Here is a 23,034-nt window from a genome sequence, read left to right as displayed (position 1 = left end):
AGCCATGGCCCCAGAGCCCCGGGCAGGGCTGATCCCAGCCCAGTCTGTCCCTGTCTGTCTGTCCCTGTCTGTCCCTGTCTGTCCCAGTCTGTTCCTGTCTGTGAGTCCCTGTCTGTCTGTCCCTGAGCATCCCTGTGTGCCCCAGGCCCAGCCATGGCCCCAGAGCCCCGGGCAGGGCTGATCCCAGCAATTCCCCTCACAGGAGGCAGAGCCAGCCCTGAGCAGAGCCCAGAGGAGCTCTGGGGCTCCTCCCTGGGAACATTCCAGAATTCCCTGGGCACAATGCCCTGGGCTCTGGGCTGGCCCTGATGGAGCAGGGAGGTGCCACCAGCTGAGCCACTCTGGGCCCTTCCAAGCTGGCCCATCCTGGGGTTCTTGCCTGGTGGCTTTAGTTGCAATGAACCTGGTAGATTCATTATTTAATCATTATTCATTATTTAATTTAAGTTTTATATCATGTTTGGGAAAAGTCTAGGAAGAAACCTCATTTGCAAGTATTTCATAGAATATATACACGGGTCTTTCTAAGAGTAAAAGTTTCAGATTTCAGTCTGTTTGTGAACAAGTTGGAACAAACGAGGTAAAAATTGCATCTGTCCTTTCCAGAGGCTCTTAGCAAAAATGACCCAGAGGATTTTCATCACTCATCCACAGAGCTCACATGGTTCTGCCAGCTGCATTGTCCAAAACAAACAGAATCAGTTCTTTATTGCAGCTGATAGCTGTAATGCCCTTACTAATTCATATCCCTGACACAAGAGGCTCATCTCTGCAGTGCCTAATTGATATTCTGAATGTGGTCAGTAACGTCACCTTCCTGTAAAATCAGAAAGAAAATTATGAAAAATGGCACTTTTTTGGTATCTCTTTAAGTGACATGTCTTTTTTGACAGTGGCAGGACCTCCTAAAAATCCACATGACCAGAAAATGTGTGAGATTAATGAAGTAAGACTTGTTAACTGTAATGATGAAAAGGTACAGAATATTTTGCTTTATTCTCTTTATGCATAGGATTTGGTGTAATCAAAGATGGCATTGTGGATGCTGTCCATGTAGGAAAGCATGTTCAGGGCTGGCACGTGAGTTAAAATGATCATCTGGAGTGCAGGTGGGTTTTGCAAGGGGATCCCTGGTTGCCTGCACATCCTACACTCCTTTTACTCCTGCCTGCAGATGGATTTTTGTGGGGATGAGCTGGGTCCATTCCCAAAAAAGCTAAATTCAGGTGGAGGTTCTGGTTCTCAACCAACACCCGGTCATTGGAGCACCTTGGGATCACATGGAGGGAAGTGATTAAACCTGAAGCAAAATCCACAATTATTATATATTGTTAAGATGAAAACCAACATCATTTCAATACTATTGGAATCTCTTGTAAGAACATGTTGCCAAATAAGGTGTTAAGGAGTGGATAGCCAAAAATAGAAGTAACTAGAAATCAATGAATACTTTTCAAAGTGTAATGAGAATATGCTTAGAACTTATATTCTACAGTATTTCATTTTGGTGCAGATAGAAGGGTATAATGAAGCATAATCAGAGTTTAAAAACTGTTAATGATGACTTTTTTTAATTGCTCAACTTTCAAATTTGGATTTGCTTAGGATGGGAAAAGATAAATTCACCAGTGCTGAGATTAAAGATTGCCTAGCAACCAAAGAATGAATACATCTAATGTAGGGAAAACAAAGGGAGAACAAACCACTTTCATTTCCATATATATGAAGTATGTATAAATATAAAAGTGTGAAAATAAATATACGTGTGTATGCAAAAATATAGACATACACCCTAGTTCTTCCAAACTGCCAACCTGAAATGCTGTGGATAATAAAAAAAAAAAAGAAATGGAAAGGTGAAACCAAGATCTAAGATGTGGACTACATTTGGAAATTTTCATTTCAAAGTGATAAATCCACGGCAAGTGTTTGGGCTTTGTTTTAAGTTGTCCTCCTTCACTGATGAAGTGAAAGTTGAAAGTGGAGTGAAAACAGTCAAGACCAGTAAAAATATGTGCATCTGAAAACTTTTAAACCTGTAAAGACTAGAAGGAAAGGAGATGTCACCTTTCTACAGAAGATCATAATCACTTAGAACTGTTAATTTTGAAGGACTGTGCTAATGATTAAGCTATGTGCATTCATTGTTCCTCTGTGGAAAATGGGATGGGCAAGAAATATGAATATTTTATTAACTGAGACATTTCAAGTGAACATAATGCTAAAAATCTCCTGATCAGCTTTAAAAGTAAAGGACAAGAAAATGATGGAAATGATGACTGGAAATGATAAGGCATTTCTTGGAATATTTTCTGAAAATTTTAATAGAACAAAACAAACAAATGGAAAGACAGCCTAATTGCCCTGTGCAGAAAGTCTAATGTAAAGGTCTTATTTATTCCCTTTTCATAAACTTCTTTCACCCCATAAATGTGAACAGGTGCAGAAATCCAGGTTTATTCACCTGAGTCTTAGCAAGTGGCAAAAAAAACCCGTGTGAAAACAAAAATCCACTGTGTGAACACAACTGAGGTGAGCAACAACCACAACCGAAGCAAAGTGTGCAGGGACTGACTGCTGGGGTGATTTTTTGCCAGCTTTGTTGAGCATGCAGAGAGAAGAGATGTGGGCAGCTGTGTTGATGGGGACCAGGGTTATCTTCATTAAAGGCAATTTTCTTCCCTCTCCCTGGTTCTACAGGAAGCATCGCTGGCTGGGGTTGGGTGCTGGGGGTGGTGTCACCAGTGCTGTCAGCTGAGCAGGCAGGGGAATATCTCTCTTTTTTTTTTTCCTTTGATGAAACACTGTCTCGACTGATGGCAGCTTTCCTCAAATCTGCACAGCAGCCTGTGCATGAAAGATTTCCCACAAGTTGTAAAAATATTCAGAGCCGTGTTATATAACCACGTCCCCCCTTTAATCGTTTTTGATCCATTTTTTACTAATGAAGATGTGAAATGACAGGAATAGTTCACATTCTTTTTTTCCCTGCAGAGCCTGTTGGCATAGAAATGAACTCTCTGTAACCTATGGAAGAAAGAAGAGTTTACTTTTTAAGCTGCTCTCTGTTTCTACTTGTGTTTCATATTGTCAAACATGAGATGCTTGAAAGGTCTATAACACAGCAGGCTGAAGTGAAGTGACCTGCTGCTCTTTCACATTCAAATTAATAAAGTAGCTCATAGTGTAGACCTTTAGAAAGGCAAGAGATTATACTTTTTTAAGGCAGAAGGGGATTTGTTATGATAGAAATTAATCTCTGCAGACATTAGTTTAGGGCTTTATTCTAACTCTTGAAGTAGGGACACACTTTTACAGTATTGCACCATTAGATTAAATCCAAATCTTAAATCAGCTCTTCATCATCACCCAGGATTAATGTTTCAGCCCAGTCCCACAGTGGAATTCAAACAGTAATTCTCTGATTAGAATAATCTGATTTTCTTTTTGTAATGTCATCTCAGGTTTCGAGAAATCAGCTGCTGCATCTCTTCAGATTAAGAGACCAGAAAAAGTTAAAATTAGAAAAAATTTTTACACCTGGTTTTACACAAGCTCATTGCAGCTCTCCACCACAACTACAAGCTACAGATTACATGCATGGAATCTCTTGATCGTGGAGGCTTTCAGAAGTAGCCACTGTGATTTTCATGAGACCTGTGATGAAATAATGAATTTTATTCTGATATTTACATTCTCCTCTAGTTTTGTTGTCCAGCAAGTGGACATTTACAGTTGACATTATTGCTTGATGCATTTTCTATAACCATTTAGACACTCTGCTAGGAGTGCTCTAGCCAAAAATTTACCTGAACTTTCTACCTACATAGTAAGCAAATCAGCCTAGGAAAGAAGCAGAAGGAGGTAGATGAGCTATTGGTATCTAGAAACCTTATTTTTCAAATAATAAGTGAGACAATTTAATTATTCCAACTGTCTTTTTTACCTTAGGAGAAACAAATTAGCTGCCTTGCCATAAAATCTGAAGAAACAGCTTACAAATTTCTTAAAAAGAACTGCAGAGCTCATCTATTTCTCTGTTCACACTTTGCATCTCTGCACAGGTGTGTCTTCAGCATGATTTATGGTTCTGCTTCAGCTGTGGAGAAATAGATGTGAAGTTGGGCACTGTGGAAATGATTCTGTAAATCAGGAAACTATTAAAGCTCTTTTTCTGAAAACTGATTTTAAAATGAGAATGCTACAGGTGCCAAGTACTTTCTCAGTCTTCTTCTGGAGCTTAGGTGCTCTTCTTAGCTTCAGAACTGGTGCTTATTTTTGCTATATCTATACCAGATTTCTGTTGACTGGCTGTTTCCTGGGCTGTTCATTTTTTGGTGCTGCCTGGAGATTTCTCTTTTGGAACAAGTTTTATTCTTGTGAAAGCGAATGGCCATTATTTTTATTTCTTTTGAAAGAGCTTGTAAAATAAGCCATATTTCTTGTAGCCACATAGGAAATTGAGTGCAATTATGGCTGCTGTTTTAGGCAGAAATGATGGCCCTCCTCTTCCCATCAATGGTGGAACCAAAAGTTGAATTTTAAAGAACACACTGTATAGAATACCAGGAAAGAGCATCATGTCTCCCTAAAAATCTGTGTGTCTAACATCATAACCTCATATGCCATTCTCTTTGCAGCTACAGCATCAGCACATTTACCTCAGTATCAGCTGCTGTGAATTTCACTGCCTCATTATATAATATATACTCAATGTGTTCATATTTATATTTAATGCCCATTACATGAAAGAATAAAGAGGGTTGAATTTTTCCATGCACACTTGCTGTTTCACAGAATGTGCTCTATTTTTAAATTATAGAAGGAAACGTGGCCCAGACACCAGAATGGTCCTTATTCAATCACTTCTATCATTACAGTTTTGAAATGTGAATCCACGGGATTTTTTTAACGCAGGTTTCTTTCTTTATCATCATATCATTGTCTCAGGCAGATGTCTCTCAGAACAGCAGTTCTGCCAGAAAGCCTAATAGTTATCATTCTAGGTGTTATAGTTGAGGGAAATTGTCTCCATTTCAGGCTAATGATGTTGTGCATGGGGACTGGAATGCTTCTCTCAGGCCCAATTCTGGATACCTTAGCTTTTGGCAGGTATTTCTGCCCCAGAAACTGTAACATTAAATAGTGAATAGCTTTCAGTAGGATTAAATAATTCTTTTTCATCTTTTTAATTTTTTTTTTCACTGCAAATTAATTAGAGTATAATAAGGGCAGCTGGCTGGTCTCTCTGCTTTTAGAGTGAGTGCTTTATGAAGGTGCAGGTGGTTGAGGGATGGAACTTCTCCCTCTGCTCATCTCCTTCAGCCTTCACATCACAAGAGTTGTTTTCATAAACTGTGAATTTCTGTTCCTGACAAGGATTGATGGGCTAACTGTTAGCATCACAGAGTGCTGCATTATTTATACACACAAGGGTTGGGCTCCTTCTTTCAGGCTGTCCTCTGCTGTCAAGCAAGGAATTAAACTCCTGAGTCAGGAATCACACAATATTTTGTTTCTATGGGGTTTTATGGGATCAAAAATACATTATATAAATGTATAAAGTTCAGCAAAGAGTGGGTGTACAACTTCTACCCAACTCCCCACCACTACCTGCTTGTGGAAAGGGGCAATACTTGTATATTCAGGATTTTATTGAAAAGCATGTGGCTTAAAAGTAGTTATGTGAACACATGGAAAAGAGCATGATGGACTTGCAGAATAGTTTTTCTCTGGATGCTTTTAATGAAAAAGATTTATGTTCATTGGTTGAGTTATTCATTATGTACTAAAAAACATCATATTTCTTAAAGAAAATATCCTAGGTATTATTAGAGAGCAAATATATCAGCATTTCATTTGAGTTTTGCTGCATAATTTTTCCTGAGTTTGGAGAATTAGGGAAGGTTCTTAATTAAAATTCTATTTTTGAGTTTGCATGGATCTCTTTGATTTTATTCTTTTTGTCATGTTTTTTTTTTTTAAATTCTTAACCAACCATAGTTCCCAAGCAGAGGATGGACAATTTGCTCAAGAACTAATTTGACTTCAAAATGTTATGAAGAAACGACATATGAGCAGAAAAACAATAATAATAATTTTTAAAATCCCACAAATTTAGGATCCTTTGATACTAAATGAGTCTCAAAGGTTTATGTAATGTCTTCAGACACTTTTACACTTGAGAGGTCATGTAAAGAAAAGCACAAGGTTAGTCAGAGGAGAGACAAACATAAATGACTGTTTTTATTCGACATTGAATCTTACTGGAATCCTTTCAGAATATCTTAATAAAAGTGCAATAGTAATTAGTCTTTAGATTTTTTTTTCAAATAATTTAATTTCTCATGGAGTGTTTGTTTAATTTGCAGAAATTTGTCAAATTACACAGTCTGTTACACAAACAGCATCTTGCCAATCACCATGGAAAGCCATCAGCAACAGAGCAGACTCCTGCAATATTTATTGTAAACTATATATTTCCTTTCTTGGGTTTATTTTACTCTTCCATTCACAAAATCTCCCAGGTTAAATTATGAAACCAGTGTAGTGCTAAAAGAGGATGTCGCATTTTAATGGGAGCAAATGCCTTTATCAGTTGTGTTAAGACAAAATGCACCCATGTCAGCTTTTCTTACTAATAGCAGAGACTTCAAAATCAAATTCTGTTCATCAAACCCAATGGAATGTATAACAAATTATATTTCAATATTTCACTATGAACGTCCTCTCAAGAGGCACAAAATCAAAATTGAGGAAGATTTTGTTGATTCAAAGGCGATATTTATTTTGTTCAGCACCATTTCACAGACAATAAACTAAAAATAACAGAGATAATATTTTACATGATTTTTGACAATTTAAGTTTCAATGTTTGCACAGCCTGGTACCTCCTCTTAAGTAGAATTGTGCAGCTTCTCATTTCTCTGACTCCATCATATTTGATTTTGTACTATGATATTATTTAACCACTGTTGTTTACAGAAAGACTTTTCCTCTTTAATCCTCATTAACATTATGTGAATGAGACAGGATAAGCTGGGTTTTGCTTGGCTTTTTTTTGTTTGTTTGTTTTTGGTTTCATTTCAGTTTTGTTTTGTTTTTTCTTGTATTTTTGGTTGGTTGGTTTTTGTTTGTTTCATTTTGTTTGTTTGTGGTGATTTGGGTTTTTTTTGCCTTGGATTTTTTGGTTTTTTTGGTTGGTTTTTTTGGAGGGTTTTTGGGTTTTTTTGGGAACTTTTAGTTACCTGTGCTTGCTTTATTTTGTTGTTTTCTTTAACCCATTCTCTTTAGATGTGTTCTTTATTCACTTTATTTCTGAGATTTCTGTGGTACAATGACATTACAAAAATTACACCAATGAGTGACAGGCCAAAGTGGTGGGTCAAAGGAGCAATTAGTGCAGTTATTTCCTGAACATGGAAATAAATGGCTGTTAACAGAGGAGAACATCTGCTTTATTAATCCCAAACTGCAGGTCAGGTCACTTTATTTCAGGCTGAAAAAGCCAACACAAATTTTCAGGCAAATTAAAACCACGCAGCTGACTGTCCACACTTTGGGCATTTCAGGAGATTTCAGTTTTTGGAAATATAATGCAACATTTTGTGTGAATTCTGCTTGTCATTCAATGTAGAATTTGCAAATTCAAAATGCATTTTTGTCTTTTTGCCTCTTATGCCAACGGCATTATTGAAATCAGAATCACACCAAATCAGGAAATATGTGGCAAAAATATCCTCTCTCATTTTAATCAGAATATCCATGCGGATTTGCATACTAAGCGTTCCTGCTGCAGATGCTATTTAGTTTATTAATTTAATTAGAGGTATGGGAATACAGTTGTGAGAGAATTCATTTAATAGTAGCTGTTCTTTCAAAACCAATTGCCTAATCCCCATAAAGTAATAAACAAGCATCCTTTTCTACCCCAATAATGCAACAAAAGCAGAAAATGAGAAGTCTTGGCTTATTTAAATTCAGTTAGAATATACCATTTACTGTTCTCAAAAATAGCTTTGCTTCTCCATCAGCTGGACAGTCTTTAAGACAAAACAATATCAAGTGCATGACAGCTCTCTATGTCATGAAGGCACCCTAAAGCTGACAAAAAATTAAATAAAACTACAAATAACCCAGCAAACTACTGCAGAACTCCAGTTTTTCTGTGCAACTGATCCACAGAATTCATAAAGGCATTTTCGTTGCATCACCTACATTTCTTAAACAATGTTTACATGTAAATTCTCACGCCAAGGATTAATCTGAAATCCATGTGCAAGAAAAGTGTTGAAATCCTGAGCTGAGTTTGCCAACAAAATAATCCAAAACATGCTGTAATTGCTGACATTGTATTGCTGACATAAACCAAATTAATTTCCGTAAAACTCTTCAATTACATGGAAAAAAACCTGGCAATTTTCAATTAAAAAACCCCACAGAAAACCATGTACCTGTTCTCTAATATTTTTTTACCTGTAGATCGTTCTTTCAGATGCATTTAGTGCACAATATACTGTCATTTTTAAATGCTATGCTGAGCAGTAGAGAGCAAAAACCTGCCTTAAAAGAGGAGGAGTGAGATAGATAAAAATATATGTAGATGTAAGAGAAACTATCTGGGAAAAAATACTAAATTAAAGTTGGCCAAAGCCTCGGGGGTGTCCTTTAGGGTTGTTTCTAGTTATCCCATTGGTAACAGAATGAAATCTGTAGATATCCTGAGAGTCTTCAGGTTAGAAAAAAATAAAGAAATTACCATTTGCCATTGTCTTTTGCAAATGGATTGAGTTTAAGACAACCACATTTTATGGGATGGACGATTAGGGATAGATGATTACCTGGAGCTGTGCTGTTAAATAAATACAAAACTGAATCAGCCAAAAGTCATTCAAAGGACATGTGAGTTCATAATTTCTTTCTGTACTTAGTTACCAAAAATCTGATGTGTTTAGAGCCCATGGGTAATTTTTGGCATCTTTTCTACAAAAACTTTGTTTTCCCTTGTGCCCACAGCGGATGTGTGCAACTCCAACCCCTGCCAGAATGGCGGCATCTGCCTGTCAGGGCTCAATGACAACTTCTACTCCTGCGAGTGTCCCCAGGGTTTCACAGATCCCAACTGCTCCAGCCTTGTGGAGGTTGGTAAGTGAAAATTAAATGAAATTGATGAAGTGTCTCCAGTGGCCTGTGAGCCTGTGGCTGCTCAAGCAGTGATCCCGTCCGTGGTGTTTTTTGTGGTGGTGGTGGTGGTGAGGCCTTGTTGGGGCTACATTAATACAGAGGCCAGAAAAAATGAAAATAAAAAGCATTTCTGTTTATTGAAGGGCCTTCAGGAACATTTTGGGCTGGCAAAGCCCATCCAGGGGTTATATCCAAAAATGGACTCACAAGTTTTCACACTGTTATAAGTTTGGTCCATTTGCATATTGGGGGTTAATCTAACAATTACAGCCTCAGGTAATGAAGGCATTTACCCCAAGTTTGCCCACCCAACTCCCTTTTGTTTGCATTTCTGGCCCTGGGGCAGTGAGGTGTCCTTGGTTGCCAGGCCTGGAGAGGAATTGTTGTGTCTGCCCAAAATGGGGCAGCAGCAGCAGCTGACACTGAATGTGGAGTTTGGAGTTACACACTAAAGAACTGCAGGATCACAAATACATGAAAATTATAAAAGCTAAAATCCCAAGGCATCAGTGGGGTCCTTATGTTGATCATTATTGGAGTTTTTAACCTTATATCTGTGCCATAGGCATCTCTAATAATAATAAACAGTTGAAAGGTATGTAATGAGGTTGAAATGGCATCTGCAGTACATAAGTACTCTGAAAAGTCCAGTGGTCAACAAAAATGTCCACAATGATGACTTCAACATCACCGACATTTTTCAAAGATCAATTCTAGATAACTGTACATAATTCTGTGTCAATTCTACATATCCTTCTTCAACAAGTGCCCTTCAAATCTTCATTTCTGATAGTTTTATTCCAATGTCCATAGTAAAGACTAATTTCTCATGCAAATGAAGACAGGAACAGCATAGCACAAAACCAGAATAACACATAGCGGTCACTTGTTTGAATTTCAAAATAATTATCCATTTGGAGGCTCTAATTGATCATTAGATGAGTCCATAGAGCACAAGTCAAATGTACTGAAATTTTGTGATGCGCACTTGACTCAAAGTAAACCTAAATTTGAGTGGTAGATCCAAAACATCCAGCAGGTCAGGCCTCTGTGTTAAGAAAACTTAAGGAGAAAATGAGAATCTGAAGGAAAATGTGGAGGCAGACAGCTCACTGAAAGTTAACTGAGCTCTTGTATTATCCCAAAGGAGGCACAAAAATATGTTTACAGAGAAAAATGATAGAACTGTCACGGCTGGGCTCAACACTGCAACTGTCCTAAATCTGTGTGGTTCTCATTTTTTAACAATAATTATTTAATTTAATAAATATGCTTTAAAAAAATTACACAGAGTGAACCAGGGGTTCACTGTTCTGTGGATTGTGTCGCAGCCATGGGGTAAAGGGAGCAGAACTTAGTCCAGAAATAAAGGGCTATTCTTTTTATGAGGTTTTTTGTTAATTTCCTTTCCTGAAAATGGTGCTGCTGCTGTTTTTTTAGAGGGAATTCCAAGTGTCCACCATGCAATTTTAAGGGAATTTGGATTTAAATTGATTCATTTTCAGGTAAAAACTTTCTGCAAAGAAATGGAGCTAGTTCCTGTGGGAGAATGATCAACTTCAGACACCAACTGCAATTTTTTCTGACTTTAAAATGTTGTTGTATTTGGTTGCCACTTAAAACTTTGAGTTGCAGAAGGAGGTGCTTTTTGCCCTCACAAGAAGCCAGGAAACACTGCCTCAAATCTTATTTTCCGTCCCTTTTCCATAATTTTTATCAGTGCTTGAATTTATCCTACGGATATATGTCGTACTACCCTAAAACAACATAGGCATGGCTTCACTTCAGGAAAATTTTGGATTTACTGTGTAGTTGGCTGGCAGGAGATATTGCATTGCACATGACTGGGAGGATGCCAAACATGACTGAATCTGGAGAAAAAAAAATCATATTGCGATAATTGTCACTGTAATTAGCAGATGAGCATGAATAGGGCTTTAAAAAATACACATATACTTAACTAAAATCTTCAAGCACTTCAACAAAAACTCGTTTTGGTAAACAGACTAAAGCTTAAGTAAATAACTTGACAATGTGTGGCAATCACAGCAGTTACAGAAGCAGGATGTTGCATTTCTAGTTTGCAATCCATGGGGACTATCTGCTGGTCAACATTGGTTAAACAAAGAATCTCTTTAATATTCCTACAGTAACTAAAATCCAGAATGTTAATTTAGGTCGTGCTTATCTTGTTTTCTACATGCATGGATTCAGTTCTAGCCTTGTTAAAAACTATTAAAAATAGGTTTTAAAATAATCTTTTATTTTTTAGTAAAAGATCATTCTGCTTTTTGTGACCCTGTACACAGTCATATAAGCCACTGGGAAAAAAAAAAGGCATTTCAAGAAAATAGTTTGATTTTTTTTCTATGAAAATAATGGTGATTAGTGTAAGCTGTTAGTCAATCAGCTCCATTAATTCAAATACTGAAGTGCCTAAAGTAAAATAATGTAAGATGTGTCTAGAGGAGCCCAGGAGTGCATGACCCTGACTGATCACTTTTACTAAGAGTGTTTATTAGATGTATGAATTAAGACGGAATGCCAGCAAAGGTTGCTTCTCTTTGGCTTTTTAATGAGTTTCAGCCCAAAAGCTAATCTCTTAATCCCTCGTATCTCAAAAAAGCCTTCTTGACAATTTTCTGTGCAGTTGAAAACGCTAAGTCAAAAATTAGTGTTTAGGATGTCAGGGGGTACCATGTAGGAAGAAAAGAGGAGGGTGAGGAAAAAATAACCAAGCACACAAAAAAACCCCAACAACAATAAAAAACAAAAACAAAAACAAAAAAACCAAACAAAAAAAAACCCACAAAACAAAACAAATAAAATAAAATTAAAAAAAAACAACAAAGAGAAGGGCCTGTGCCACTCTGTCTCCCTCAAAAGGGCTGCACAGAAAATTAAAAAAAAAATTCAAAAGCATCTTGGTGTTGTCTGCATCCCCCTCATTAGAGACTTTGTGCAGTGACAGGATGCACTGCTGAACTCTGGGCACCTGCTGGGAAGTCATAAATTTTTCAAGGGACATACCTTAAACAGGAGGATTTTCACAGTAAAAGACAACAGGGATTTTACTTAATCATGCATTAATGTGGGTAAATAAAAGGCAGTCACATTCAGACAGCAAGTCATGAACTATGCAGAGGGGGAAAAAAATAGATGCATACAAGTACCCAGGAAGATCAAACAAATAGGTAGAAGTCTTCCCTAGATAGATCAACAAATACTCCAGACAGTTTGGGAGCTGCATGGATTCTCCAGAATGCAACTTCCTTTATTATCTTAATAGAAATAAAATTTAAAATAACCTGATATTCATAATAATACCAATTTCAAGCTAATAAGTTTAACTAATTATGTGTTTTTATAAATTTACCCATGGAAAAATATAACTTTTCTGCCATACTTCTTTTTTTTTCTGACCCTGTAGCTTTTAGTGTGCGTAAAATTTATAAAAATTTATAAAATTTATAAAAATTTATAAAAATTTATAAAATATTCCTGTGAGAGTAATTTGCATATTTTAAATTGCTATTCCCATTCTGACCCTACTCTTTTGTTAGTGGCAATCTCACTTTATTTCCTATGTGTATTTATATACCAAACTTAGTTGTGCTAAAAGATTTGAGATGAGGTGGTAGATCTGTAATATCACCCTATTTGTGCAGAGGTTTTTCAGTGCTGTAACAGATTTTAAATATCTGATAAACTGGCAGAGGATAAGATAGAGAAAGGTAGGAAAAATGTGTGTTTTAGTTGTTTTCAGTACAGCACATCCTCCAGCGAGGTGAAAAAGGATTTGGCTAAACAGATAAAAGGTGATTATATCAAACATTCCAAATAGCAGGATGTTTTCCAAAGATAATAGGAACACTATGGTCCAAGTTAACTCTTCAGCAGACTCCCGCCTACATATATGGAAAGTAATTTTAACCTAAATTGAAACAAAATATTTTTCAATTAATTGATATTGGCATTGAAATGCGTTACAGAGTAGTTGGCAGATTTTACATCTTTTAAACAACTCACAAGTCATTCTCAGGAATCATGTAAAATATCAAAATGCAATAAACAACAACTGTTACAGACAATTAATAGGAGTAATTAATGAATTCTGTTCAGGAAAACTCTTAATGTGCTGCCTGTCAACCTGGGTGACTAATTAGCCATGGACAGCACACGAGGGGATCAATAAAATGGCACTGGGGGGAGTTTTCTTTGAAATAAAAATTGCTCCTGTTTGGTTTAGTGTGTGCATAAGGGAAAACAGGGGGAGAAACACAACCTTAATGGCAAGAAAAAGAGTTTATTCACTTTATTATGCCACAAGGCAAGGAGACTGTGTTCCATGGGTTGACCATGTTCATATTTGAAATCTGAGCACCTTAAAACTCCTCGGTTTTGATCTTCCAAGTCTGAAATTCAATAACTGTCTGAGAGGATAAACTGGTGAACATGTTTAGTTTATTTAAGTGAAAAAAAAAAACAAAAAAAACCAAACCAGATGTCAAATGGGCTGCCAGCATCCTTTTGGAAAGTGTCTGTACCTTTTATGTCAGCTCTCACTGAGAGGATCTCATTATTGAAAAACATTATCGAAAAAAATTGCCTGTGTGCATTTTGGAAGGGTGGAAAGGCAAGTTAATGATCTTGTGGTTAATGATCAAGGGAAGCTGGGTTTCAGTGCAGCATGGAGGCTGAGTGAAGGGAGAAGAGTTGGAAGGTGAGCCAGAGATGCCAGTTTCCCATGGCATCTTTATTCCTCCAAGTGATTAAGTGATCGTGGGGTGCCTTGCTTGGCACATTGCAGTTTTCCATAATCAGTTCAGCCTTCCCAGTACCCAAAGTAAACTATTTCTTTGACAGCTGCTGTCTCTCAGCCAGAAACACAGGAATCAAAGCAGTTCTTCCCTTTTCATGCTGTTAAATAAAAATTCAGTAAAATGGATTAGGCCCAGAGTGCTCTGATCTGTTTGCTTTGTGGCTGTATTTGCACAACCCAAGTCTCCACTTTTGCTTTCCTGACCCCTGCACTGACAGGACAAGGGCTTCTGGAAAAAAAATTAGTGCAGATGAAAGTCCTGTCACTCACTTCCTGCCAGTCTTGCAGATGCTTTTCAATGCCATGATTAGAAATGACTGAATGATTGCAAAGATGCTTTTATAGCCTTACAATGTGTGTTTTGTCCTTTTTTTAAGGAGGGTTGCTTGCACCACACGTTAAACATGTGTACTAATGGATTTTTCAAGGTAGAAATAGTGAAATTAATCCACCCTTACCAAAGAATTCCAATTACTTACTGTCATGTGCACCCTGTATGCAATTGACATGAAAGTATTCACCTCAGCTGTAAATAAGGTAGCCTGAAATAATGCAAATTATAGCACTGGCCCTCCCAAAATCAGAATAGTTGAAGATATGAGGCACTTGTGGAGGTCTGTAGCCTAACCCCACCTCTCATGGATGACCCAGGGTGCAGGTTTCTCAGGGTCATTTCCAGCTGAGTTTTGAATATTTCCAGAGATAGAGACTTTACAGCTTCTCATGGCAACCTGTGCCATGTGTTTGATCACCTTCACAGGCCAAAAAAAAAAGCAAGGAAACAAATGGAAAAACCCCAAAAGCCCAAATATATTTAAGTGTAATTTCATGAAATTTTTTTTTTTTCTCATTGTGCTGTCACTGGGTGCCACTGAGAAGTCCCTGGCTCTGGTGTCTTTATTTGTATTTTCTTCTCCAGGCCTGACTGTTTGATTTTAGGGGAATAATCACACCCCTTGGCCTGCTGGCACTCCTCTCCTTAGTGCAGCACAGTCCTTTGCAGATTGCCCAGGATATTGGGAAATACAGTTTGGACTCCAGATTTCACCACCTGTTGTCACTGCTTTGGGCGTAGCGCCACCCAAACTGGCTATATTTATTCCTATATTAACAAAATTTATGTAAGGTGACTTATTCACCACGTTTCTTATTGTCAAGAGGAAGACTTTACCACACGACTGTGAATTCTTCTTCAGTGAGCTGTCGTGCTTTTCTCTTGTTAGTGATTCATTATTTGAAGAAAAAATTGCAAAGTCATTTGCTCTCCTCTTGCTGATCTTCTCACTCTCAAAAACCATTTCAATGGCTCTGCTGCTAACAGAAGATTAACATCAGAGGAGAGGTGGGCCTGTGTTTATTTGAATTCAGCAAGAATAATCAGGTTCCATGGTTAAAGGGTAGTTTCTTCTGGGAAAAGAGTGAGAGAGAGGGTGAGGGGAGGGATTGAAAACAATTCTTCCTTGCAGAAGAATTATTCAGCATGTTGAGGGCATTTCTCAGTGCTCTATTCTGAAGCCTAAACCCCAGGGCTTCACATTTCTGTTGCACAGCAGTGTTTTAATTTTATGTGGAATTAACTGCAAAACACATTTTTTAAACAGAAATTATCACATAATCAAGATGCTCTCAGAGGTTATGGAGCTCCGTTAAAAGCAATCAATACATATTAATAAAAATAATTTGACAAATTAGGTCCTAATGTTTAGTTTTTGGGTAGCCTGAAGAGCGCATAATCCACAAAAATCTAAATTGAATGGTCTGAATGCATGCAAGCAGAATAGCTTGATAAATGGCATTGATTGCAGGGCAGAAAATGTTGTAAGTCATAATTCACAATATTTCTGCCCAAAAAATGGCCTTTGATGCTGATTGCAATATATCCGTTGTGAGAATAAGGTTTTGAGTCACACTTGGTGAAGAGGGTGCAAAACTGGGAGTTCACAGAGTCATAGAATCCCAGGTTGGGAGGGACCTCAAGGATCATCTGGGTCAAACTTCCTTGGCAAAATCATAGTCCAGGCAAGATGGGCCAGAGCATTGTCCAGCTGAATCTTAAAAATATCCAGTTCTGGGGAATCCATCCCTTGCCTGGGGAGATGATTCCAGTGGTTGATTGTTATGGGGAAAACGTTTCCTCTTGTGCCCAGGCAGAGTCCCTTGGACCCCTCAGCCCTGGTCCCCTCCATGGGCTCCGTGCACAAAGGGAGTCTCCCCCTCCTCTGTTGCCACAGACACATTTTATGGAAAAGCCTTTCCTTAGGATTTTTCCTCCTGAGAAGCTGAGAGGCCTCAGGAACAAAATGTAACCAATGGTTATCTGCTGCTGTGGGATGCAAGAGGTGCATCTGGGATTGGTCTCATGTGGTTGTTTCTAATTAATGGCCAATCACAGCCCAGCTGGCTCGGACAGAGAGTCCAAGCCACAAGCCTTTGTTATCATTCTTTCCTATTCTATTCTTAGCCAGCCTTCTGATGAAATCCTTTCTTCTATTCTTTTAGTATAGTTTTAATCTAATATATATCATAAAATAACAAATCAAGCCTTCTGAAAGATGGAGTCAGATCCTCAACTCTTCCCTCATCCTCGTCCCTCATCCCTGTGAACACGGTCACACTCTGGGGCCACCTTTAACCAGAGGAGCACAGGTTGAGGTGTCCCCTCATCCTCCTCTCCTCAGGGCTGAGCACACCCAGCTCTCTCAGCCTTCCTTCCCCCCAGGTCAGATTTCCCAGCCCTTGGATCCTCTTTGTGGCCCTTCCCTGCAGCCTCTCAGCCTGCCCAGCTCTGTGTGGCACAGCAGGGACCACACCTGGGCACGGGGCTGCAGGAGGGACCCAACAGGAGCTGAGCAGAGTGGGGTGATGACTTCTTCACCTCGAATTTGCCCTTTTTGGTGCCTCTTTGTGTGAAGGATCCTGCAGTCAATTCCTTCCCCATCTTGGTGTGCCTCTGCTCCACAATGTCCTCGTGCCTCTCGTCCTGTGGAGACCCAGACCTGGACACGCCACTGCAGATGTGTCCCTTTGCTAAGCAAAGAGAAGGATCACCCACACTGACCTGCTGCCAGTGCTCTTCCTAACACATCCCACAATGCTGCTGGCACTTGTAAAAAAAGGTGCTTAATATTCTGTTGGGTTTCATCAGAATATTTATTTCATAAAGCATTTTGAAGCACATGACAGGCCTTAAAAGCCTACGTGGTACCGCTGGTCAATGTGACCATGCGCAATATTTGTGGGTAGTGAAAACTTTAAAACCTGAATGAGAAATGCTCTGTTGAATGAACCCCATGCTGGAATTCATATCACTTTTTTTTTTATTATTCTGCCTGCACATTTTTGTTATCTGGAGGTACAAACTGTCAAGGCCACACACTAGAGGGTGAGCAGTTGTCCACTCGGAAGGAGATTTTATGCATCTAATTAAAAGGGCAAATGGAAAACAACCAGCCCCTTGTTGATAGGCCTACCACTCAGGATGAGACCTTGCAAAGAAAAACAAAGTTTGTGAGCATGGGGGATGTGTATTTGCCAAGACACATCCCCAGGCCCTGCTTTCAGCTGGAGGGATGAAGGACTCAGCAGTGCATCATGTTTTGGTTGAAAGCTGCAGCACTGATGCCAAGATTTTCATGTAAAAATACTCAGAAAAGCATGCATACAGGTCATGGAGAACTGTGACAAACTGTGAGCTCTGGGCTTTCCATCCAGGTGTTATTTAACTGGAAATTCCAAGTACACAGAGCCTGCTAAAGGCAGGGTGCTGCAGAAACAAAATTTGCACCTGCCTGGGCTGTGTGTACTGGAGGGGACTCCTCTCTGGTGAGCCAGGTCCATTTCCATGAGGTTTTGCCCTGTTTTATTGGGTCAAGAAGAGAAAGGAAAAAAAAAAAAAAAAGAAGAAAGAAAAAAAAAAAAGAAAAAAAAGTTTTCCTCAGAAATGTGTTATGTCTATGGCCTTATATATTTTTTAAACCAGCTTCAAAAGAAGCAGGTAGAAGAAACCAGTTGTGTTTTGTCAGATCTGCCAGTGAAATAGGCTGCACATAAAAATCTGTAGAGCTCATGCTGAGGGGAAAATTGCTCTTTGGATAGGTGCTCTTAGCATTGCCTGGAAAGAGAGGTGTTCAAATAATTCAACTTTGGTGGGCAGCAGCTGCATCAGGTTGAAAGAGCAGAGTACACGACACACCAAGATCTAATGAAATAAATATTCTGGTACACAATATCCTGCACATTTTCACATCCATGAGTACCTCTGGAGTGGTTCAGAGGACTGCTGACACAGCTGCTGGGCTGCTTCTTGTGATGTTCCATGTCATGTTGACTTTGTTCTTTGGTGTCCCTGTCCTGGTGTTTAAAATGGTTCTCTCACCACTTTAAAAATTATTATTAGTAGTAGTATTAGTATTAGTATATTTTTCATTATTATTTTATTTTTATTATTTTTAATATTGCTGTTTTGTTATTGTTATTGTTATTGTTATTCTATTTTAATATTATTATAGTTATCTTTATTAAAACATGGAAACCATATCTATCTTATTGTTCCTAATCAATTGTTACTACCTTTAAGTTTCTATTTTACATTTTCTATTACCAGATTTTTTTTTTTAATGCATGCCATCATCATTAACAAATACTAGAGGTCTTCAGGTTCCTATCCAGTTACAGAGAAATTAATTACTGCAGGACTTTTTTGTACTTTTGAAATACACCAATCATTAGGAATTACTAATTCTTACAGATTAGGGATCACTAAGTATCATCATGATTAGGATTAATTACTATTTGGCTTTGCTAGCAATGGGGTAGTAGCTTTATTTTCCTGTTCCTTTTGCTTCTTGGCTAATGCAAAGTAAACAGTTTTGGTGGTTTTTAAGAGACCAGACAACATAATTTCTGATAACATTTTGACTCAAGAAATGTTCTTGAAGCACTGCCTCTGTTTGTTTTCCCATTTTATGTAATATAGCTTTCTCCTGGATTTTTATGTAGAAGGATGTGTGACTCAACAGTATGGAAACAACTTGCTAAAAAATAAAAATGCCAGAAGGAAGCTGATTCTTTAGCTGAAAAAGCAAATTGGTCTTTAATGAGATGTTAATTCTGGCATCCTAGGAGATTCAGATTAGAAGATTTTATACTTCTTAGGAAAAAATGATCAGATGGAAAACCTGGTGGTGTTGAACTGAATGCAAGCTCTAAATGGAATTTGGTTCCAGAGTAAAAGAAACACAAATTAAAAGCTGAATATTGGATCCAGAGACAGATGGACATTATTGTTGTTTTTTCCTTTCCCTCTTTAAGTTTTTTACCAGAATTTTTTTTTTCAAAACTATTTATATAAATGGCTCATTAGGCAGAGCAAAGTACATCATGTTTTGGCATCACTTTTTCTTACTTTTTTCTCTCCATGTATGTTTGCTTGTTTTTAAGTAATGAATTAAGGAAATACATCTTTGCTACTAAAAAAATGCAGATACAATAGTTCAGCTTTTGCTTTTCTTCTTTAATAAAAAACTTCCTTTCAGAAGCAGAAGAACAAGATTACCCAAATTTAATGTTTCTAACTGGGAAATGTTGCTATTTAGTAGCTCAGAAATTTCTCTTCACTGCATAATTCTCTGATCTGACTCCTTTCTGTGCTTATTCCTCTTTTATTTAATTTAAAATCTCTGTTAAGTCACTTGCTTAAGGGTCTTTGGTGTTCATCATCCAGATGCAAAATTCCCTTAAGCATTTAAAATACTGTGGAATGATATATCTGCTCTCTTACAATTTTTTTTTTTCCAGTTCCAGAATAATAAATGAACTTGTTGAAGATTTTAAACTGGAATAGATAAAACTAGTATTGTCTTGAGCAAATAAACCTTATTCTTTACTATACTGAGCACTGTAGCTCACTGTTGCTCTCCTAAAACCTCTACAATTTTAGATGAATGTAGAAGAATTACACTGATATGGATAAGATCAGGCCTTTTAACTCTTTTCAGCAAGGGATTAATTTACTCCAAAAATCACATTTTCCTAAGGGGAATAACTAAATTATTTAGTTCTTGAATGGTTTGTCGTTGTTTCTTTTTTCTTTATTTTTTTTCCCCCAAATATAAGTGTAATTACAGGAACTTCATAAAAGTCTATGGCTGAATTTTTTTTCCTATTCGGCGACAGAATTAATTCCCATTTTGTTGCAAGGAATCAAGAAACTAGGGTAATTATATAATAAAAAATAGTTAGCTATGAAAATTATCAGTCAAAATCACAGGAAGAAAAATGCAGGAGGGGTGTCCACTTTTCCTACCCCGTTTCAGGGTTTTAGTTTTGGTCTGGATTTATTGCTGTTTGGCCAGATGTGCCTGTGCTGTACCTGTTCTTGTCAGGTGTTAATAGCAGGGCTGAAGTACCCCCACTTTTCCTCCTTCATTTACCCAGTAAATTATCTGGGATGGTTCTTTTGGGGTGAAAAGGCACTACGTGCCACGTGCTCATCTTTTTGTGCACTCGTGGGTGATGAGGATAATGAGGGCTTGAGTGAAATCCTGACTGTTTGAAGCATATGAATAATTCAAATTATAGATAACTGATTTTGAGAGGTTTTTTTCGGGTTGTATCACAGGTGTACAGCTTTCTCCTACTTGATGATGCTATAAATTAATGATTAATAATAATTAATTTATATTTATGTTATATTAATGACCAGAATTTTTAAGGCATGAGGCATCATGCTGAATTATGGTTGCAGAGATAGTATTTCATGTGCATTACTTGAGCTGAACACCTGCTTGAGAAACTGACATTGCACCATGAGTTAGGAGAGTCAATATATTATTTCCTACGTTAGAAGAAATTAATCAATGAGATTGAAATTAATGTTTCAGCTGCTCCCCCGTGGCTATATCTATAATATTAGAATGCTAATTTGAGGTACAAACTCTCAAGTTATCAATACCATCTTCACTTTGAAACATGCACTGGAATGGCAACACTCTAAATCAGGGAATTATGAAGACTGGAAAATTCAAAAGGTTGGCTTGGAGATGACCTTAATTTTTTGTCCCTGAAAGGAGGAAAAGAGTGAGGTAGATTTCAAGACCGTCACGATTTGGCAAAAATCACACTTCAGCTTCCTTGGTATTTATGATTCTGTTCAGTTTAAGTGTCACTTCATGCATAATTGGTGCAAATATATGTAGCTCTACTCTTCTGATCTATGCTTTTTGACAGATATCTAATTCCAATCTGCATGAACGCACGCAAGGTTTTAATTTTTATTCTTTTTTCAGATGGACGGGTATGAGACGTGCATATACAATCTGCTTTGTTTGCCTGCCCATATCCAAGCCACTCTGAACATAGCACCACAGAATGCTTGGGGTTTGGAAAGGACCTGAAACCTCATCCAGTGCCATGTCAGGGACACCTCCCAGTGTCCCAGTGTCCAGGCTGGCCTTGGGCAGTGCCAGGGATGCAGGGGCAGCCCCAGCTGCTCTGGGCACCCTGTGCCAGGGCCTGCCCACCCTGCCAGGGGAGAAATTCCTCCCAATATCTGGTGCAAACCTACTCTCTGTCAGTTTGAAGCCATTCCCTGGCTGCCTTCCCTCCAGCCCTCGTCAATTGTCTCTCTCCATCTTTCTCATTGGTTCCTTCAGGCCCTGCAAGGCCACCCTGAGGTCACCCCAAATCCTCCTCTCCAGGCTGAACAATCCAAATTCTCCTAGCCTTACTGGTGCCCTAAAATTACCTCCTAACAGACTAACAAAAGTGGTCAAAATATCCTGGAACATTTAGCTTTGCCATCTTCTGCATAGACAGCAGGATACAGAAGCTCAGACTCCAAATCCTCATGGAGATGCTTCATCTAATGCATTTCCATTCACAGAAAATTCTTCTTTGTGGCCCTTTCCCTTTGTATCCACACAAATACAGGTTGTTGCAGAAAGGTGTGTCTTCTGGGTTAAGCAATTTTTTGATGCTTTTATCCAGAAAAAAAAAAAAAAAGAAAAAAAAAGATCACAGAAAGGAGTTCCAGGCTTGCAGATATTTATCCTGCATAGGATAAGGTGTCTGGAAGACAGGGTTGGGAGCGATGTGCCTGTGGATTCAGAGTTTCAGAGGGGAAGTCCAAGATATCTGTAAATTCCAGAGTCTTTTCTCTAAATCCCAGCCAGTATTTTTTTTGTAGCTCCTCATGGCTTTGAACAGCAATAATTGTTTGGCTTCTGTTGACTCTGTTTGCTCAACTGGTCCTTCCAAATGCAGGTGTAGGGAAAAATAGAGAGGAAAAAACAACTGCTGCTGTGGCAGCTGCCTTAGAGTTTCTGTTCCTTCTAAACATACTTAGGAGTTTTCATGTAGTCTGATGTGTTTCACAATGCAGACAAAAACAGGGCAGAAAATTTTTTTTTCTCATTTGGTTGGTGATGCCTTTGTCTCATTTCCAACACAGACTGGAGGCGGCAGCTTCAGCTTCAAATGCACACTTAAAGTCAAATGAATTGGTTATGAATGAACATTTAATAACCATTATAAAACCTAACCAACAACAACAACAAAAAAAAACAAACAACAAAACAAACAAACAAAAAAAAAGCAAGAAGAATAAATAGTATGTCAGTCCCCAGACTGTCAGATGTGCTGTAGCAAAAGCCATCAATGGGGAGGTGACAAGAAATTATGTACCTGAAGAAAGGGCAGTATGTTATTAGAAATGTGCTGAAGAACTGAGATACTTAATGTCCATTTCTTCTCCGACGTGATAATAACATATTATTATGTTATCCATATTTACATTAAAAAACCATTTCTTGTTTCCTAATTTATTCAGCAGTTGCAGTGACTAGAGATTTAGAAAGGGTGAGAAGCTCAGTTCCAGCAACTTGCATTTAGCAAAGATGAAAATTATATTCTCAGTGAGAACCCACACTGAGTATTATGGGACTCAGCAGAATATACTTGTCTAAGTACTAATGGTGATTAAAAGACATCATGAAACACTGCCACACCATTTTCAGATTTTGAAAACCATG

General features: G+C 38.1%; 1 protein-coding gene across 1 annotated transcript in view; it reads left to right on the top strand.

Moving 5' to 3' along the window:
• Positions 1-23,034, top strand: part of EDIL3 (EGF like repeats and discoidin domains 3) — a 242,611-nt gene that overhangs the window by 58,908 nt on the left and 160,669 nt on the right. Inside the window, exon 2 of the mRNA XM_066569157.1 lies at positions 9,016-9,144. Coding sequence (XP_066425254.1) covers positions 9,016-9,144 — 129 coding nt within the window. The remainder of the gene's footprint in view (positions 1-9,015; positions 9,145-23,034) is intronic.

Source organism: Molothrus aeneus, chromosome Z, assembly GCF_037042795.1.
Source record: "Molothrus aeneus isolate 106 chromosome Z, BPBGC_Maene_1.0, whole genome shotgun sequence".
NCBI classification, from domain to species: domain Eukaryota; kingdom Metazoa; phylum Chordata; class Aves; order Passeriformes; family Icteridae; genus Molothrus; species Molothrus aeneus.
Note: the sequence above shows the minus strand (reverse complement) of the source record. Positions and strands in the feature narration are given on the sequence as shown.